The sequence below is a fragment of the Salmo salar genome, chromosome 20 (assembly GCF_965601325.2).
Source record: "Salmo salar chromosome 20, fSalSal1, whole genome shotgun sequence".
Classification (NCBI taxonomy): domain Eukaryota; kingdom Metazoa; phylum Chordata; class Actinopteri; order Salmoniformes; family Salmonidae; genus Salmo; species Salmo salar.
The window spans coordinates 12526528-12545329 of record NC_138310.1 but is presented as its reverse complement, the minus strand read 5'-3'; the positions used below and the strand labels follow the sequence as shown (position 1 = coordinate 12545329).

Genomic DNA, 18802 nt, shown 5'->3' with positions numbered 1-18802 from the left:
CACAGCAAACAGAGGACATAGAAGGCACAGTATGTGGGTATGTGCAGGTGTATATGTGGTTGTGATGGAAGATGGGGTATGTGTTTTTGTGATTGGAAAAGTGTGGTGAATTAAGTGAGTGAAAAAAGGAAAATTGTTGTAAATGCCAGAGCCCATGTGTGTCTGCGAGCAGTTGTGACAGAGTTTTCAATTTTGTGCAGATATGCGATATACATTTTTAAATAAACTACAAATATAGTCTATTTATTGTCCTATCATGATGGAACGGTTCCCAACCCTATACCATAGACACCCACCTGAGCGACCCACACACTAAGGAAAAGTCCTTATCTGTTTTATAGGCCTACTGCAAGTAGCCTGTACACAGCCAAGACAGAAAAATAAATGCGGTCAGAGACCCACTAAAGCAGCAGCACCCCCTCAAGAGTCTGAGCCTGCCTGGCAGGGTTGGTCCAACAAAGCCAAAGCCTGGTGGGTGAGCATAATATACAAGGAATTTCTCAAAGCTGCTAATGAGAACCTTGACGACTTTGTACCTACTGTAGCTGGTGGGAATTCCACCCAGGTAGTGGCAGTGCTGGCAACACTAGCTGCAGTAACCCACGGGGAGGGGGACACACTCAGACATTCAGAGAAGGGGCAAATTATTGTGGCTCTGGCGGTACAAAATAATCACAAGGTCTGACTGCTCAGCGATGCTTGGGAAAATGGTCACAAAGGGGGACCAGAGTGGCTGTGTTTCAGGGGAAAGGAGTGTATCTGAGCTCCATCAGGTAGGACTTGACATTTATTAAGCAAATCTCCCCATTCTTGCTGAATTTTGCATGCCTACTCAAACAGCTACAACTGTATTTGCATTCGCAAGTCTTCTCTTGAGTTGGACTTGGGGATGGAACAACTGTTGAACATCTGAGCTTCTGGTTGTTTGTGGGGGAAGGGAGAGTGTGGGTATGTACCCCACATCTGTTGCTAAGGGGTAATGATGTTAAGGACAGTACAGGATGACTAACAATAATTGTTCCCCAAAATAATAATTGCTTGCCAAAATGTTAACAGTTTTGAATGCCAGTCCTGGTTATAGGTATCCATCCTTCATGTGAAATGCTTACATTATTATGGATTTTATTGGTTAATTGTGGACATAAATTAAGATGTGCAAGATAATGTTATATACAGTACCAGTCATAAGTTTAGACACACCTACCAATTCAAGAGTTTTTCTTTATTTTGACTATTTTCTACATTGTAGAATAGTAGTGAAGACATTAAAACTATTAAATAACACATATGGAGTCATGTAGTAACCAACAAGGTGTTAAACAAATCAAAATATGTTTTATATTTGAGATTCTTCAAAGTAGCTACCCTTTGCCTTTATGACAGCTTTGCACACTCTTGGCATTATCTCAACCATTACACAGGTGCACCTTGTGATGGGGACAATAAAAGGCCACTAAATGTGCAGTTTTGTCAAATGGCACAATGCCACAGATGTCTCAAGTTTTGTGGAAGCGTGTAATTGGCAAGCTGACTGCAGGAATCTCCATCAGAGCTGTTGACAGAGCATTTAATGTTAATTGCTGTACCATAACCCTCCTCCAACATAATTTTAGAGAATTTGGCAATACGTCCAACCGGCCTCACAACCGCAGACCACGTGTAACCATGGCAGCCCAGGACCTCCACATCTGGCTTCTTCACCTGTGGGATCGTCTGAGACCAGCCACCGGGACAGTATTTCTGTCTGTAATAAAGCCCTTTCATGGGGAGAAACTGGCAATGGCCCACTCACTGAGGAAACAGGCCCACCCATGGCTACACCCCTGCCCATTAATGTGAAATCCATAGATTAGGGCCTAATTTATTTAAATTGACACATTTTGTTTTATGAACTGTAACTCAGGAAAATCATAGTAATTGTTGTATTTATAATTTTGTTCAGCATTTTATTGTCCCCAGCAGAAGGTGCACAGACATGTCAATGTATAGTAATGTTCTTAAAATTGTATAACTGCCTTAATTTTGCCAGACACCAGGAAGAGTAGCTACTACCTTGGCAGCAGCTAATGGGGATCCATAATAAATAAAAATACCTGCGTAATGATCATGCTGTTCAGTCAGCTTCTTGATATGCCTCAATTGTCATGTGGATGGATTATTTTGGCAATGGAGAAATGCTCACTAACAGGGATGTAAACATAAATAAGCTTTTTGTGAGTATGGGACATTTCTGGGATCTTTTATTTTAGCTCATGAAACATGGGACCAACACTTTAAATGTTTATATTTTTTTGTCCAGTATAAATGCCTCAAATATTAAAATTTTGGAGAATCTCTTATACAATGGGTTAAAGTTATGTATAGTAACCATAGATGTAAAATTGTAAATAATGGCTACTTCTCAGAAAGTATCAAACTGTTAAGAGGAGTAAAACAAGGTTGTCAATTATCGGCATATTTATTTATTATGGCCATCGAAATGTTATCTATTAAAATCAGATCCAACAATAATATCAAGGGGATAGAAATCCAGGGCTTAAAAACAAAGGTGTCATTGTATGCTGATGACTCATGTTTTCTTTTAAATCCACAATTTGGATCCCTCCATAGCCTCAAAGGATCTAGATAATTTTTCTACCTCTCTGGATTACAACCAAATTATGACTATATTATGTATTGGATCACAAAAAAATACAACTTTTACAATACTGTGTAGTTTACCAATAAAATGGTCTGACGGTGAAGTGGGCATAGTCAGTATTCATAACCTATATTCATATCCTGAAATTTGGCCAAAAGATTAATGAAACGAATTACATAAAAATTGTTCATCTTATTTATATTGTAGGTAAAGAATCCAAGCAGTACATCTCTCCACAATAGTGTAAAATCTTCATAAATGCGTTCAATTATGTCTTGCCACAGTTTCCCTACATGAATACAATGCCAAAAAAGATGCAACACCGTTTCTGGATGGTCATTACAGAAGGTACAATTAGTTTGTTTTTCTTAAACTTCTTCATATAGTGGTTGGCAGGATAATATTTATGAATATTTTTAAAGGAAACATCCTTTATTTTGTTAACAAGTAGGTATGTGTGTGGCAACATCCATACTTTTTTCCAACAGATATTATCAATAAAACCGTTCCAATAAGGCATGACAAAGTATAGATACAACATCCTGCTGAAACAAGGTTCGTATCGCTGTGTTGTTGAATGGACCAAAAGAGAAACAAATCTTTCCTACTGATGAGTCAACAGGGTTAATGGAAGGTAGGTTCCGAGGGTCAGGTCTTGACATGTTCCTGAATAATAAAGCAACACCTGAGGGAATGGCATCTAAAACAATTGCAAAATATTTAGGTGTTACAGGGATCTTGTAAAGTGATAAGAATTCATTATAACTAAGTAAAAAACTCTCTGCATTTACAAGTTGGCTCACCAATAGGATATTATTTTCGGAACCAACATTCTAAAAACAAAGAGGTATTTTTATACAATATATCTCGATTATTCCATATATAATATCTGTGTGGAGAAAATTATGCTTATAAATTAAGGACCATGACAAGAAAACCTGCCGATGAAAATTAGAGAGTTTCACTGGAACTTTGTCTATTATAATTGCAAACCAACATGAAGTTAAGGCCACCAAAAGTAGAGAAGACATGATGAGGAATAAAATTCCACATAGAAGTGGGTCTTAGGAATTGTTTTATCCAATTGATCTTAAAAGTATTATTTAAGGTAGTAACTCCAGAAAATTCAGCCCACCATACTCATAAGTGTTCATTACAACAGTTTTCCTAATGTAATGGGTACGGTTTCTACACAGAAAGTTGAAAAGCATCTGGTCTATCGCCTTCCTTATTTTACCGTCAAGATATAAAGATGGAGTGCCATATGTTAGCCTAGAGATAGCTTCAGCCTTAGTTATTAGGACTCTTCCTTTTAAAGATAAGTCACTCTGTAGCCATTGATTTAGATGTGTTTAATAAGAGGGTTGAAATGTAGTAAGCCTAGACTTACCTTAGTAATGGTTATGCCTAAATATGTAAGTTCTTTCACTGGAATTTTACATTTAAAAAAACAAACATTTTTAGTCATTTAGCAGACGCTCTTATCCAGAGCGACTTACAGTAGTGAATGCATACATTTCATTTCATTTCATACATTTTTTTTCTATGCTGGCCCCCCGTGGGAATGGAACCCACAACCCTGGCGTTGCAAACACCATGCTCTACCAACTGAGCTACAGGGAAGGCATACCATAATATGAAGGTGTCACACAATCTTTGACGGCCATGATTTCACATTTATTAATGTTAAGATATAGACCAGATGCTTTGGAAAAGGATTGTATTATATTGATCGATATGGGAATTTGGTTAGCGTCTTTCAGAAAAAGTGTTGTATCATCAGCCAGCTGGCTTATAATAATTTCTTTACCAGCTATGGAAATACCTTGTACAGGACTATTATTGTAAGAAGTTGGGTGATTAATAAAAACAGATACGGAGAGATAGGACAACCTTGCCTAATTCCTCTCTTAAACTCAAATCTAGGTGAGGTGCCATGTTTCAGTTTGATAGAGCTGTTACCATTTGTATAGAGAGTCTTACAGAAAAAAATCCCAAAAGCCAAATTTCTCAAGGGAGTGGAAGAGGAACTGATGCTCTACTGTGTCAAATGCTTTATAAAAAAATCAAAAGATAATATGAAGCTATCCTCGGTTATTAGGTCTGAGTAGTCAAGTATGTCTAATACTAGTCTGATATTGTTAGAAATGTCTGTTCCTCATAAAGCCAGACTGTGTTTCAACAATGATTGCATCCAGGACTTCTTTCATTATTTTTGCAAGTAGTAAGGCTAATATCTTATAGTCATTATTAATAACCTCTTTGAGCTAGGGGGCAGTATTTTCACGTCTGGATGAAAAACGTGCCCAAAGTAAACTGCCTGTTTCTCAGGCCCAGAAGCTAGGATATGCATATAATTGGTAGATTTAGACAGAAAACTCTAAAGTTTCTAAAACTGTTAAAATCATGTCTGTGAGTATAACAGAACTTATTTGGCAGGCGAAACCCCGAAGACAAATCATCCAGAAATATTTTTTGGGGAGATCACTGTTTTCAATTGGTTTTCTATGGGTAACTAGATTCATGAGGCACCTGGTTGCAGTTCCTATGGCTTCCACTAGATATCAACCAATTTCTAAAGACTGTTGATGTCTTTCCTTTGAGAAATTTAGAAGTAGCCCTTTCCTTTCTGAGTGTCAAGCTAAGTGTACTTTTTTGTTTGGTGCGTGCGACCTGGAACTCGCTCCACTTTCATTTTATCCGCTATTGAACACAGTATATTCTGTCTTAAATTTTATCAATTATTTACCTTTTAAAATACCTAAAGTTGGATTAGGAAAGTTGTTTGGATCAAGTTTACAGGTAACTTATTAGATACATTGTAGTCATGTTGGGCGAGTTGGAACCAGTGTATTTTCTGAATCAAATGCGCCAAATAAATTGACATTTTGGGGATATAACGAAGGAATTTATCGAACAAAAGGACCATTTGTGATGTTTCTGGGACATATTGGAGTGCCAACAGAAGAAGATCTTCAAAGGTAAGGTATGAATTATATCGTTATTTCTGACTTTCGTGTCGCACCTCCCTGGTTGAAAAATGTTTGTCATGCGGGGTGCTGTTCTCAGATAATCGCATGGTTTGCTTTCACCGTAAAGCCTTTTTGAAATCTGACACTGCGGCTGGATTAACAAGAAGTTAATCTTTAAACCGATGTATAACACTTGTATGATTTATGAATTCTTATGAGTATTTCTGTTTTTGAATTTGGCGCACTGCAATTTCACTGGGTGTTGTCAAATCAATCCCGCTATCGGGATTGGCGCGCGAAGAGATCCATAAGAAGTTTTAAGAAGACAAATTATTTGTAAAATTCTGACGTAATTCCATCAAGACTTGGGGATTTATTGTTCTTTAGATGTTTGATAGACTATAATCTCCAACTTTGATGGGTTCATCTCACTGTTTAGATTCTGTATCACTGATAGAGTGAACATTATCAAAAAACATATCTGTGGATTCCTGCGAGTACGTAGAGCTATATAATTTCCTGTAAAAATTGCTACAGTATTTAGCGATTCATTTTGGTCATCTGTAATAACACCATCAATGTTTAAGTTATGGATAGTGTTATTTGTGAAATTTTTTCCTAGATCTAATAATGGCTCATTCTGCTTTTAATCTATATACTGTATATTATCCAGATTATTTTGTAACTCAATCAGTTCCATCTTCTCCTCCCCAGAGAGACCAGTTGGGGACCTCTGAGAAAGGGAAGTTATCTTAATTCCTCCTCAGCAAGATAACTACCCTACTTTATAAGGTATTTGGACACGTCAAATTTAAAGAGCTCCCAGTTCTTGCAATAAGATTTTTCTTCACAAGCCCTCTCCCAAAAGTGTGAGAGCAGATCTTTAATCTCAAACTTAACTATATTATTATTTAATAACGAGCTATTTAGCTTCCAGTAGGATGCTCTACCAAGGTTAAATTGGCATCAGCAGAAATTGAGTGCTAATCGTGAAAAATCTGTTTGAAATTGTTTAGCAAATAAAAATAAGGCTTTGCACTTCACATTGTTTCGTAACCTCCTAGCATTAAGAGGAACTATAGACAAATACAAATCAACAAAGATAATATAAAAGCATAAACTGTAGGATGAGTCAAAAACATTGGAGCAGTGAATGTAATTCAATTGTGTCCCCTCACTTGCATTGATGCATTGAGCGAATTCAGATGATAAACAATATCTGCTAGGTAGGCAACCTGCGCAAGCTATTCCTCACAATCCAGATGTTCGGCCAGAAGTGACTTGTTTTCTGAAAGAAACGCAGCAATCTACGCTCGAAGTTCATAAAAATGATCTAACACTTTACCCCTGCATGATAAAGCACCTGCTGGTGCTCGCTACCCATATCCCTGCAGAAGGCCTGGAAACACCTGCTTTTCGTGGAACTCTTTATGATATAATGAACACATCCTGGAGAGTGGTGTGGAGCTCAGGCACCATGTCCTTCGCTGCCAATGCCTCCCTGTGTAGGAAGCAGTGATTCCACGTCTCACTTGGGATCATGGCAGCTGCCTCATCAGTGGTCACACCGATGTACCCATCCCATGCCAGTCCCACGGAGCCCAGGTACATATCCATTGTGTTAAAGACAGTCTCTGCAGTGGTGGTGGTGGGCAAATCAGCACTAACTGCTACAACGCTAACATGTTGATGTTTTAGGGTGGCAGGTAGCCTAGTGGTTAGAGCGTCAGACCATTAACTGAAAGGTTGTTAGATCGAATCCCTGAGCTGACAAGGTAAAAATCTGTCATTCTTCCCGTGAACAAGGCAGTTAACCTGCTGTTCCTATGCCATCATTGTAAATAAGAATTTGTTCTTAAATGACTTGCCTAGTTAAATAAATACAAATAAAAAAAGACGTGTCTGACATAGACCATTAGAATTGCATGGCTAGCCACATCTGTGGATTCATCAAGCTGCAGTGTGTAATGGCCATTTGTACTGATGCGCTCTGATGTCTGGTGCATTATGTCCTCAGACATGTCCTGGATTATTATCCTCATGGATTGGATATGGGTATGGTTTTAAGTTTGTTGGCGTGTGACTCTACCAAGATTTCAGTGCACATATCAATTGCAGCAGGGAGTATGAGATCCTCTGCGCTGGTGTGGGATTTTTTGCATTTGGCAATGTGCTGGGCGACAAGGTATGATGCACAAAGTGCCTTTTCTTGCACCGTGCATTCACGTTTTTCAATGAATCTTGTGAGGCCTTCAGATATTGACATTTTCTTTTTTTTAAGTCAGCTGTCTTATCTTTGTGGCTTGGATCCTTGGTGTCCAGATGCCTTTTCATTTTGGAGGGTTTCATGCAATCATTAGGTAACAGCTCATTGCATAGGATGCAATGCATTCCACACTCACCCTGCTTGTCTTATGTAAAACCATATTTGATGCAGTCGTGGTAGTATTTTCTCTTCTTGACAAGGACCGGGTTGTCTGCCTTGTTGTTGACATTGGAAGCAGCAGTAGATGAAGAGGGAACTGCACTTTTTTTAAACTTGTTGCAGATTTTACTCTGACAGCTTGCCTACATGAGTTAAAAGACAGCTAACTACCCACATGTGCAATGCCTGCAGAACACATCTGCATAGTTAGCTGTCAATCAAGCTAGCTGTCAGAAGAAGATCTGTATTATCTGATTGGATGTGTCACATTTAAAACAAAACAATGTTGCAGAATGACATTTTTATTCGATCAGTGTGTGTGCGTGTGTGTGTGTCGAGAAATATGTAATTTCATTGGATCAGTGTGTTTGTTGGGCGAGAATGATATTGTATTGGTCAGCGACATGCTGACCAGACCAGACACGGTGCGTGCGCAAGAGTTGCAAAATAAATTTACACATACAATTACTGTTATTCAATCATTGCACCCACACTGCTCGCGCACCTCAGCGAGCATCCGGGTGGCCAGGCACTAAAATAGAAATTGGTTGCATTTGTGATGCTCAACGCGCTGCAAGTCCGGCCTCTCCCATCTCATTGGTTTTTAGAAACATATACCCATGTGCCATCTCCACATAGGTTTTTAGGAGCCACGTGGGTGATTGAAAGATGAAGGTCCACACTCCGGTAGGTTGTAGTAATGCTGCAAAGTTGGTTGGCAACCACCATATAAAGTCCAAAATAAAAAGAAGAAGCCTGAAGGAAGGAGGAGAGATGACGAGAAACAAAAATCGTTTTATCTGTGGATTAATTGTCAGAGTTGAGGACCTTTTGCATTTCAGGAAAATTCCAACCCAATGTTTATATCCCAGGACAAATGAGCTAGCAACAGCAAGCTAGCTAGCTAAATTGCCATACATGTTTAATGCTTTTCGACCTGTCCCCAAATTAATATAATTGGTTCAGAGTTTGTTTTGATATTTCAACCTGCGTGTCCTGATTGTGTCTGGTGTGGGGATACAAAATCAAAATTCGTGCGAGTGGTTTGAAAGCATGTAAGCAGTGCAGCGCATGCATGCATGTGTGAACCGGTCAAGTTATGTAACGTCAGCAACAACAAGCGGTGCAGCGCATGCTACAGGTAACGTTATGTAAAGTCAGCAACAATAAGCGGTGCAGTGCATACAAGCCTGTGTGTGTAGCGGTAACATTATGTAAATTCAGCAACAATAAGCTGTGCGGTGTTTGACTTTCAAAATAATGTTATATACACTCCTCAAAAAAATAAAGGGAACACTAAAATAACCCATCCTAGATCTGAATGAATGAAATAATCTTATTAAAAACTTTTTTCTTTACATAGTTGAATGTGCTGACAAAATCACACAAAAATAATCAATGGAAATCCAATTTATCAACCCACGGAGGTCTGGATTTGGAGTCACACTCAAAATTAAAGTGGAAAACCACACTACAGGCTGATACAACTTTGATGTAATTGCGGTGACCCGATCCTGTAGGTTCATGCTCTACAACATTCGCAGAGTACGACCCTGCCTCACACAGGAAGCAGCGCAGGTCCTAATCCAGGCACTTGTCATCTCCCGTCTGGATTAATGCAACTCGCTGTTGGCTGGGCACCCTGCCTGTGCCATTAAACCCCTAAACTCATCCAGAACGCCGCAGCCCGTCTGGTGTTCAACCTTCCCAAGTTCTCTCACGTCACCCCGCTCTCTCCACTGGCTTCCAGTTGAAGCTCGCATCCGCTACAAGACCATGGTGATTGCCTACGGAGCTGTGAAGGGAACAGCACCTCCATACCTTCAGGCTCTGATCAGGCCCTACACCCAAACAAGGGCACTGCATTCATCCACCTCTGGCCTGCTGGCCCCCCTACCTCTGAGGAAGCACAGTTCCCGCTCAGCCCAGTCAAAACTGTTCGCTGCTCTGGCACCCCAATGGTGGAACAAGCTCCCTCACGACGCCAGGACAGCGGAGTCAATCACCACCTTCCGGAGACACCTGAAACCCCACCTCTTTAAGGAATACCTAGGATAGGATAAAGTAATCCTTCTAACCCCCCCCCCCCCCCCTTAAAAGATTTAGAAGCACTATTGTAAAGTGGTTGTTCCACTGGATATCATAAGGTGAATGCACCAATTTGTAAGTCGCTCTGGATAAGAGCGTCTGCTAAATGACTTAAATGTAAATGTAATGTCCTTAAAACAAGTCAAAATGAGGCTCAGTAGTGTGTGTGGCCTCCACGTGCCTGTATGACCTCTCTACAACACCTGGGCATGCTCCTGATGAGGTGGCGGATGGTCTCCTGAGGGATCTCCTCCCAGACCTGGACTAAAGCATCCGCCAACTCCTGGACAGTCTGTGGTGCAACGTGGCGTTGGTGGATGGAGCGAGACATGATGTCCCAGATGTGCTCAATTGGATTCAGGTCTGGGGAACGGGCGGGCCAGTCCATAGCATCAATGCCTTCCTCTTGCAGGAACTGCTGACACACTCCAGCCACATGAGGTCTAGCATTGTCTTGCATTAGGAGGAACCCAGGGCCAACCGCACCAGCATATGGTCTCACAAGGGGTCTGAGGATCTCATCTCGGTACCTAATGGCAGTCAGACTACCTCTGGCGAGCACATGGAGGGCTGTGCGGCCCCCCAAAGAAATGCCACCCCACACCATGACTGACCCACCACCAAATCGGTCATGCTGGAGGATGTTGCAGGCAGCAGAACGTTCTCCACGGCGTCTCCAGACTCTGTCACGTCTGTCACATGTGCTCAGTGTGAACCTGCTTTCATCTGTGAAGAGCACAGGGCGCCAGTGGCGAATTTGCCAATCTAGGTGTTCTCTGGCAAATGCCAAACGTCCTGCACGGTGTTGGGCTGTAAGCACAACCCCCACCTGTGGACGTCGGGCCCTCATACCACCCTCATGGAGTCTGTTTCTGACCGTTTGAGCAGACACATGCACATTTGTGGCCTGCTGGAGGTCATTTTGCAGGGCTCTGGCAGTGCTCCTCCTGCTCCTCCTTGCACAAAGGCGGAGGTAGCGGTCCTGCTGCTGGGTTGTTGCCCTCCTACGGCCTCCTCCACGTCTTCTGATGTACTGGCCTGTCTCCTGGTAGCGCCTCCATGCTCTGGACACTACGCTGACAAACACAGCAAACCTTCTTGCCACAGCTCGCATTGATGTGCCATCCTGGATGAGCTGCACTACCTGAGCTACTTGTGTGGGTTGTAGACTCCGTCTCATGCTACCACTAGAGTGAAAGCACCGCCAGCATTCAAAAGTGACCAAAACATCAGCCAGGAAGCATAGGAACTGAGAAGTGGTCTGTGGTCACCACCTGCAGAACCACTCCTTTATTGGGGGTGTCTTGCTAATTGCCTATAATTTCCACCTGTTGTCTATTCCATTTGCACAACAGTATGTGAAATTTATTGTCAATCAGTGTTGCTTCCTAAGTGGACAGTTTGATTTCACAGAAGTGTGATTGACTTGGAGTTACATTGTGTTGTTTAAGTGTTCCCTTTATTTTTTTCATCAATATATATATTTATTTATTTGCACAAGTCACGCGACCTGTTAAAATCCTACCACGACCCCCATGGGGGGAATCACTGCTCTAGGGTTCTTTCTGATAACCCATCAGGTTCCTCTACTCTGGGTTCCTTACAAACGACAGGATTTGGCACGACCTTCCCTCCAGTCAAATTGTTTCCAAAAATGAATGAGACCCCCTTCACTGGTAGGCTAGGCCTCACTCTGACGACAACGGAACCAAAAATAAGATCAGACTAGCGCTCCACATATTCAAAGGAACTTCCATGCAACCCATCTACATGCCTTGTACTAACACACTGTAACCAGTTGCTGAAGTGTCAGACATAGGCATTGTTGTTAGGAGTTTAGTTGTCCTTTGTTTTGTTTGTTAGTTTTCTTGCATTGTTGTTTGCTGTTTTCTTCTGTCTTTTTATTTTTTTAGTTAATTATCTTGGTTGTTGGTGCATTGGGGGGGTTTGTCACGTCCTTACCATAGAAAGCTTTTATTTTCTATGGTAGAGTAGGTCAGGGCGTGACGTCTAGTTTATGTTTTTCTATGTGGGGTTATAGTTTCTGTATTTCTATGTTGTTGTTTTTTGGGATGATCTCCAATTAGAGGCAGCTGGTCATCGTTGTCTCTAATTGGGGATCATATTTAAGTTGTTGTTTTTCCGACTAGGTTTTGTGGGAGATTATTTTGAGGTAGTGTATGTTTCACCTCTTCGTCATGGTTTGTTATTTTGTTTAGTAGTTTATTTGTATGTCTTGCATAGTTTCACAGTTATAATAAAATGTGGAACGATACACATGCTGCGCCTTGGTCTCCTTCATCATACGACAAACGTGACAGGGTTCTTGGGGGTGGGGAATGAAATTAATTGTATTTTTTTTTTCTTGGGGGGACTGTGGGAGGGGTCTCGAATGGTTGAGGGACAGCTATTGGGGAACTGTGGGGGGGATCTTGGAGGGTTCGGGTTCACGTTTTTTGGCCTGGCGGGAGATCTGTCAACGTGCCATTGAGCAGGGAATTGACCCTGGATGCTTCTGTGTGTCGCTCTGAATGGGAGTTTGTTGGATGACTGGTATGGTGTAGTTGTTGAGCGGCTTCACTGCAAGTATATTGTATGTTTCGGATATTTAATAAAATAAATAACAAAAATAAAAAGTGTCAGACATAGGTAAAACACCCTCCAAAATTAAGGAATGGGCTGCCCCAGTGTCACGCAGTATTTTCATTGGCTGCTTAACAGCATCGCCATTCAAAAGGTCCATACACATCTGAACCAAAATCTTGATCAACTGGAGTGCTCCAACAAGAAAAAACAACCTTTTCTCCCTCTAATTTTTCTGTTTCAACTTTCTCATGGCAGTAATGACAAACTGGCGGATACGATCTTTATCTATATCTGTGGGCACAGCTCAAGCTGTAATTTGTTTTTCATGCTCAAAATAGTTTTTGCTCCAACTTTGCCTTTAGTTCAAACTCCCTTAGTTGCACTTTATGGGATGTACTCTACCCGTAGCACCCTTTTCATCAGCCTATCTCTGAGAGGATTTCCTTCTCTACCAAAACAGTACCGATCAACTCTTCGGCTACGGCTTTTGGATTGCCAGATGCCACTGATGTCATAATGACTTGCAATGACTGTCACGACTCCTACCAAAGGTAGCTCCCCTTCCTGCTCGGGTGGTGCTCGGCGGTCGTTGTCACCAGCCTACTAGCTGCCACTGATTCCCTTTTTTCCCCCTTTCTGTTTATTGGTTTCACCTGTTTTGTGTTAGGCTGATTAGTCGGGTTATTTTAGCCAGTAGGCCCGCATGCTCTGTGTGCGGGATTGTTTGTGTGTTGCTACTGTAAACACTTGTGTCGGTCATGGGTTTTCTCCAGACTGTTTCAGTCCCCAGTGTTTGGGGCATTTTGTTTTGTGTGAGCCCTGTATTTTCGTGGGGTGGCTTATGTTCGCCGTGTGTGCAATTAAAGCACTACCCTGTACTCTCTGCTTCCTGCGCCTGACTTCGCACCCACTACACCCAGAGCCTTACAATGACAAGCAAATTCACCTTTGTACAATTATCTAGCATCTCCCACAAATGCTTCCAACTCTATGGCTTTAATTTTATGAGCCTGTGCCTTTCTAGCAACTTTCAAAATTATTCCACCAATCTTATAACCCCTCAAGGTGGATGTCTGTGACAAACTACCACAAAAGCTTATTTTGAACATTCAAATATCTGGGCAGAGCAGAGCTTCAGAGTAGGTGACTTGAGCGACTACCATACTCATAGGGAACAATATCCTGGATGTGCACCCATTTTGTTACGTTCCCCAGCAAGAAAACCAAACATTGTCACTCAAACAGAGAGGGGAAATAACAAAGAGTCACTGACAACAACCAAAACAAAACAGGTGGGGTTTTAGGAGGGGTTCTGAAAGACAGTTAGGAGTGGTTCTGGGGTGACCACTGAAAGTTGACCAGCAACAACAACTGGAACCTAAAAAAGACACACACAATGAGCACCCACTAAAATTGAGCAAGAAGAGGCAAACAAAAGAAAACCCACATCAAACTTAGACAGGAAGCAAACCGAAAAGGTGGAACAAAATGAAATCAGATAAAGGATACTTTGTTGAGATATTTATTTAAATAGGAACAACAACTACATTTGTTTACCCTCCATATCTCTCAAGACAATTAGAGCACTGGACCAGACACTCTTAAATAGCACCTGGGCCAACACAGGTGAAACACTAATGAGATGGCAACCAGCACAGTTGTAACACATACTGACTAACGAGGTGACACCAATCGGTGCGCCCTACACGAGAATGTGCTATACGTGCTAAAGTCCAACCTCAAAACATAAATGTAAAAGCCAAAACCTGTAACAGGAGAGTAAAACTGAAGATTTGCTGTTATTGGCAGAGAAGTTTGGAACTCTTTCTTATTGGTCTATTAACTAATTTACTGCATGGTGATGTCACCATGGAAGGCCAAAACTCCATCCCACCAAAACAGGCTGAAATTACAGGCAGTCTTTTCAAACAGCTCTTACACTAAAAGGGAATTATCATAATTTTCACAATTATTCCAACCTCTTAGTGTGGAAATATATATAAAACACAGAACAATCACGTTTCTGACTGCACTGGGCCTGTAATTGCTTCTCATAAAGGGGAATTGTGATTTTTTTACAACCAATGTTCAGTGTAAATTCCGAACTTTATATTCCATTTTGTTGCGATTACCGCTCCGTCCATTCTAACAGCAGGCTGGCTGCACGGAGAATGGAACAGCTGGATAGGGGAAACAGTTTGAGTTGCACAAAATTATATATAACGTTGAGGTTAAAGTTCAGAATGATACAATTTTATGTGTACAACATCTAAAGACATGCATCACTTTACTGGGAGCATTTCAGTTTCTAAAAGGACATGTGTGTGTTTTTGGAGCAATTCTTTTTTCAGAGCCCCTGTACTGCTGAACGAGGAAGTGAATTGCTGGTTGGGGAAAATAAAAGTGAAATCGCAAAAAAAGCGTCTGGCCCTTTCCATAACATGCCACTTATACAATTATTATTATTTTTTTTAAATGCATGAAATGAAATGTATGCATTCACTACTGTAAGTCACTCTGGATAAGAGCGTCTGCTAAATGACTAAAATGTAAAATGCAAATGTATATCAAAAATAGCGATTTGGTTTAAAAAAGGCTAACTTCACCTTTAACATGTATGGACCCATAACTTATTCGGGCAGCAGACCAATTATGCAAGACTTTCGTTCTAGGTTAATTGAGATTATATTGAGAAACACCAGTCAAAGCAGCCAATGAATTCCTAACTGGTTTCAATGAAAGGATGATTCATAAATTAATTTGTATTGTGCTGCATGAGTGAAGGACAAAATCAAGATTTGGGTTTGGTCAGTTGAAATACTTAACGAAGCAGTCATTAAACAGTGTTGATGATGCAACTGTAACAGACATGTCATTGATAGCTGGTCCAAATGGGAGCAATGAAGCGATGTCAGAAACTCATTGGGCTTACATGCAGACAGCTCCCTCCCTCCCTCCCTCCCTCCCTCCCTCCCTCCCTCCCTCCCTCCCTGTCTGTCTGTCTGTCTGTCTGTCTGTCTGTCTGTCTGTCTGTCTGTCTGTCTGTCTGTGTGTGAACTTGTGTGTGTGTGTGAAGTTTACATCATACTCATTATGATAATGAGAGAAAAACATGCATGGTGGTTGTCCACCTGTGATAAGCAGCTGCTGAGGTTCTGATCCCCTGGTTCACCTGTGGCCAGAAATACAGGCTTTCAACTGAACAAAAAGCAGAAAAACACAGGTTTCCTACAGAAGTATATTAGTAACAAGACCCTTAATGCTGTTCTCTAGTAAACAGCCAGAAGAGAGTATCATGCCAAAAAACAGTATAATCTCAGACACCAACCTACATAAAAAAAATACTATTCGACAAACTTAGCCTAGTATGCATGCCATTTCACAATGCCAAATACTCCACTGAGATGTTTAACTAGCATAGAAGTGCCCTCACTCATTTGCACTGAGTGTTATACAGTTAATATGTGAGATAAGACATTGCTTCAACATCAGTTTCCTCCACTTTACAGTAATGCCCTTTTTTTTCTTTCTTTCTTTTTTACCTTGATAGACATGTATACAAAAATATAATTAAAAAAAAACACATTTGCAGCTGGACAGCTGAAAGGCTAATGTTCCTATAGATGCACAAATTGTAAGTGGACCGACAATGAATGAAAAATATATATATATAAAAAAAACAGGATTTAGCTCATTTCTGTTTCTACAGGATCATTCGGACATCGGAAATCCTCATCTACTCAAGCGATTCAATAACAATTTATGGATTTACCAGTACATTATATACTATTATAATTAAATGTGTATAATTCACATCATATTGGCATAATTTAAGTCAAAACAATGAATAAATAGAGGCACATTTAGCGCTCACAAATAAATGTCTATTCGTTTTCTATGTGTAATTACGTGCTATAGTTTTGCATTATTATGAGCCACACTATATTTTATGAAATACTTTATGGTGCCTGCAGGCTTTACACCTGGGGTTTTTGTTTTTGAGCAGAGCTAATCAATTAATGAGTCTGTGCAGCATGCAATGCCTACCTGAGATTTATGCTGTTGTCCATCTTCGAGTTCTGACACACTGTTCATGATTGTCCATCGATCATTGACCATTCTCTGAAAATCTTAAAATCCGAGATTTGACATCATTGGTAAAGGAAGAGTGTAATCCACAGACCAGGGTCTATGCGTGTTTGAAATACTCCAACAAGAAAGGAAAAAAGGTTCACACACACAAAACTAGGCGACTTCACTGCACAGATCTCTACAATTTTAACGGAGGTCCAGATCATGGGAATCTAGTACTACAAACATGTTGAAATCATACATACATGTAGGACCCCTTGCAAAGAATAGTTGCTTTGAATTTCCACAATTGTGAAATTGCTACAACGTTCCTTGTTGTTACAGTGTAAAAAAATGCACGTGCACTTTGGCAGTGCGCGTTTGATGCGTTGCAGATTTTCCGTTCCTAAAGAAACAAAATTCACCCTTCGTTAACCAGAATCTAGAATAAAACCTCTTCTATTTAATTTGTTCTCAGACTCAAAATGTTGCCCAGTGTCCTGTCAAGGTTTTACGCGTGGGCTATGTCCTTGTTAAAATGTGAGAGAGCTCGGGTAAAATATTCACCCGCCTCGGTTTACGTTAATAAGCATGAAGCAACTCTCGGATAGGATTCAAGGCGCAGTCTTTCAGATTAGAAGCATATTGCACTTGGCAAAACGTGAAATCCAAGCCTCAGCGCGAGTGCCTCCGTCAGTGATTCCATTCCCTGTGCAAGTGTGTGCGCGTGTGTGTGTGTGTGAGAGAGAGACAGTGTGTGTGCCACTATGTTACATGAATGCCTGTACCGGCTTTACGTACCCATTTCAGAGATGAGGATGCAGGTCATTAATTTAGTCGTTTAACATTTCGACAGAAGGATAGCTTGTTGCTTTCTTCTTCATGTGATGGAAGTTACAGACATTCAACATTGCCCTTATATCATTGAACTTCTATCATTTGCCAGCAGCATACCTCCCTGCATCCCACTGCTGGCTTGCCTCTGAAGTTAAACAGGGTTGGTCCTGAATGGGAGACCAGATGCTGCTGGAAGTGGTGTTGGAGGGCAAGTAGGAGGCACTCTTTTCTCTGGTCTGAAAAATGAATAAAAATCGCAATGCCCCAGGGCAATGATTGAAATCAAATCAAATTTTATTTGTCACATGCGCCAAATACAACAGGTGTTGACCTTACAGTGAAATGCTTACTTACAAGCCCTTATCCAACAATGCAGTTAAGAAAAATAAGTGTTAAGTAAAAAATAAAAGTAACAAATAATTTTACAGCAGCAGCAAAAATAACAATAGCAATATGTACATGTAGGTAATGTTAAAGTGACTGCATAGACAATAAACAGAGAGTAGCTGCAGCGTAAAAGAGGGGTCTGGGTAGCCCTTTGATTAGCTGTTCAGGAGTCTTATGGCTTGGGGGTAGAAGATGTTAAGAAGCCTTTTGGACCTAGACTTGGCGCTCCGGTACCGCTTGCCATGCAGTAGCAGAGAGAACAGCCTATGACTAGGGAGGCTGGAGTCTTTGACCATTTTTAGGGCCTTCCTCTGACACCGCCTGGCATAGAGGTCCTGGATGGCAGGAAGCTTGGCCCCAGTGATGTACTGGGCCATACGCACTACCTTCTGTAGTGCCTTGCGGTCAGAGGCCGAGCAGTTGCCATACCAGGCAGTGATGCAACCAGTTAGGATGCTCTCGATGGTGCAGCTGTAGAACCTTTTGAGGATCTGAGGACCCATGCCAATTTTTTTCAGTCTCCTGAGGGGGAATAGGTTTTGTCGTGCCTGCTTCACGACTGTCTTAGTGTGTTTAGACCATGTTAGTTTGTTAGTGATGTGGGCACCAAGGAACTTGAAGCTCTCAATCTGCTCCAGTACAGCCCCATCAATGAGAATGGGGGTGTGCTCGCTCCTCCTTTTCCTGTAGTCCACAATAATATCCTTTGTCTTGATCACATTGCGGGATAGGTTGTTGTCCTGGCACCACATGGCCAGGTCTCTGACCTCCTCCCTATAGGCTGTCTCATCTTTG

General features: G+C 41.2%; 1 protein-coding gene across 1 annotated transcript in view; it reads right to left on the bottom strand.

Moving 5' to 3' along the window:
• Positions 1-17753, bottom strand: part of LOC106580129 (fibrinogen C domain-containing protein 1) — a 229272-nt gene extending 211519 nt beyond the window's left edge. Inside the window, exon 1 of the mRNA XM_014160835.3 lies at positions 16760-17753. Within this exon, the coding sequence (XP_014016310.2) occupies positions 16760-16831 (72 nt within the window). The 5' untranslated portion in view covers positions 16832-17753. The remainder of the gene's footprint in view (positions 1-16759) is intronic.
• Positions 17754-18802: the final 1049 nt, after the last annotated feature.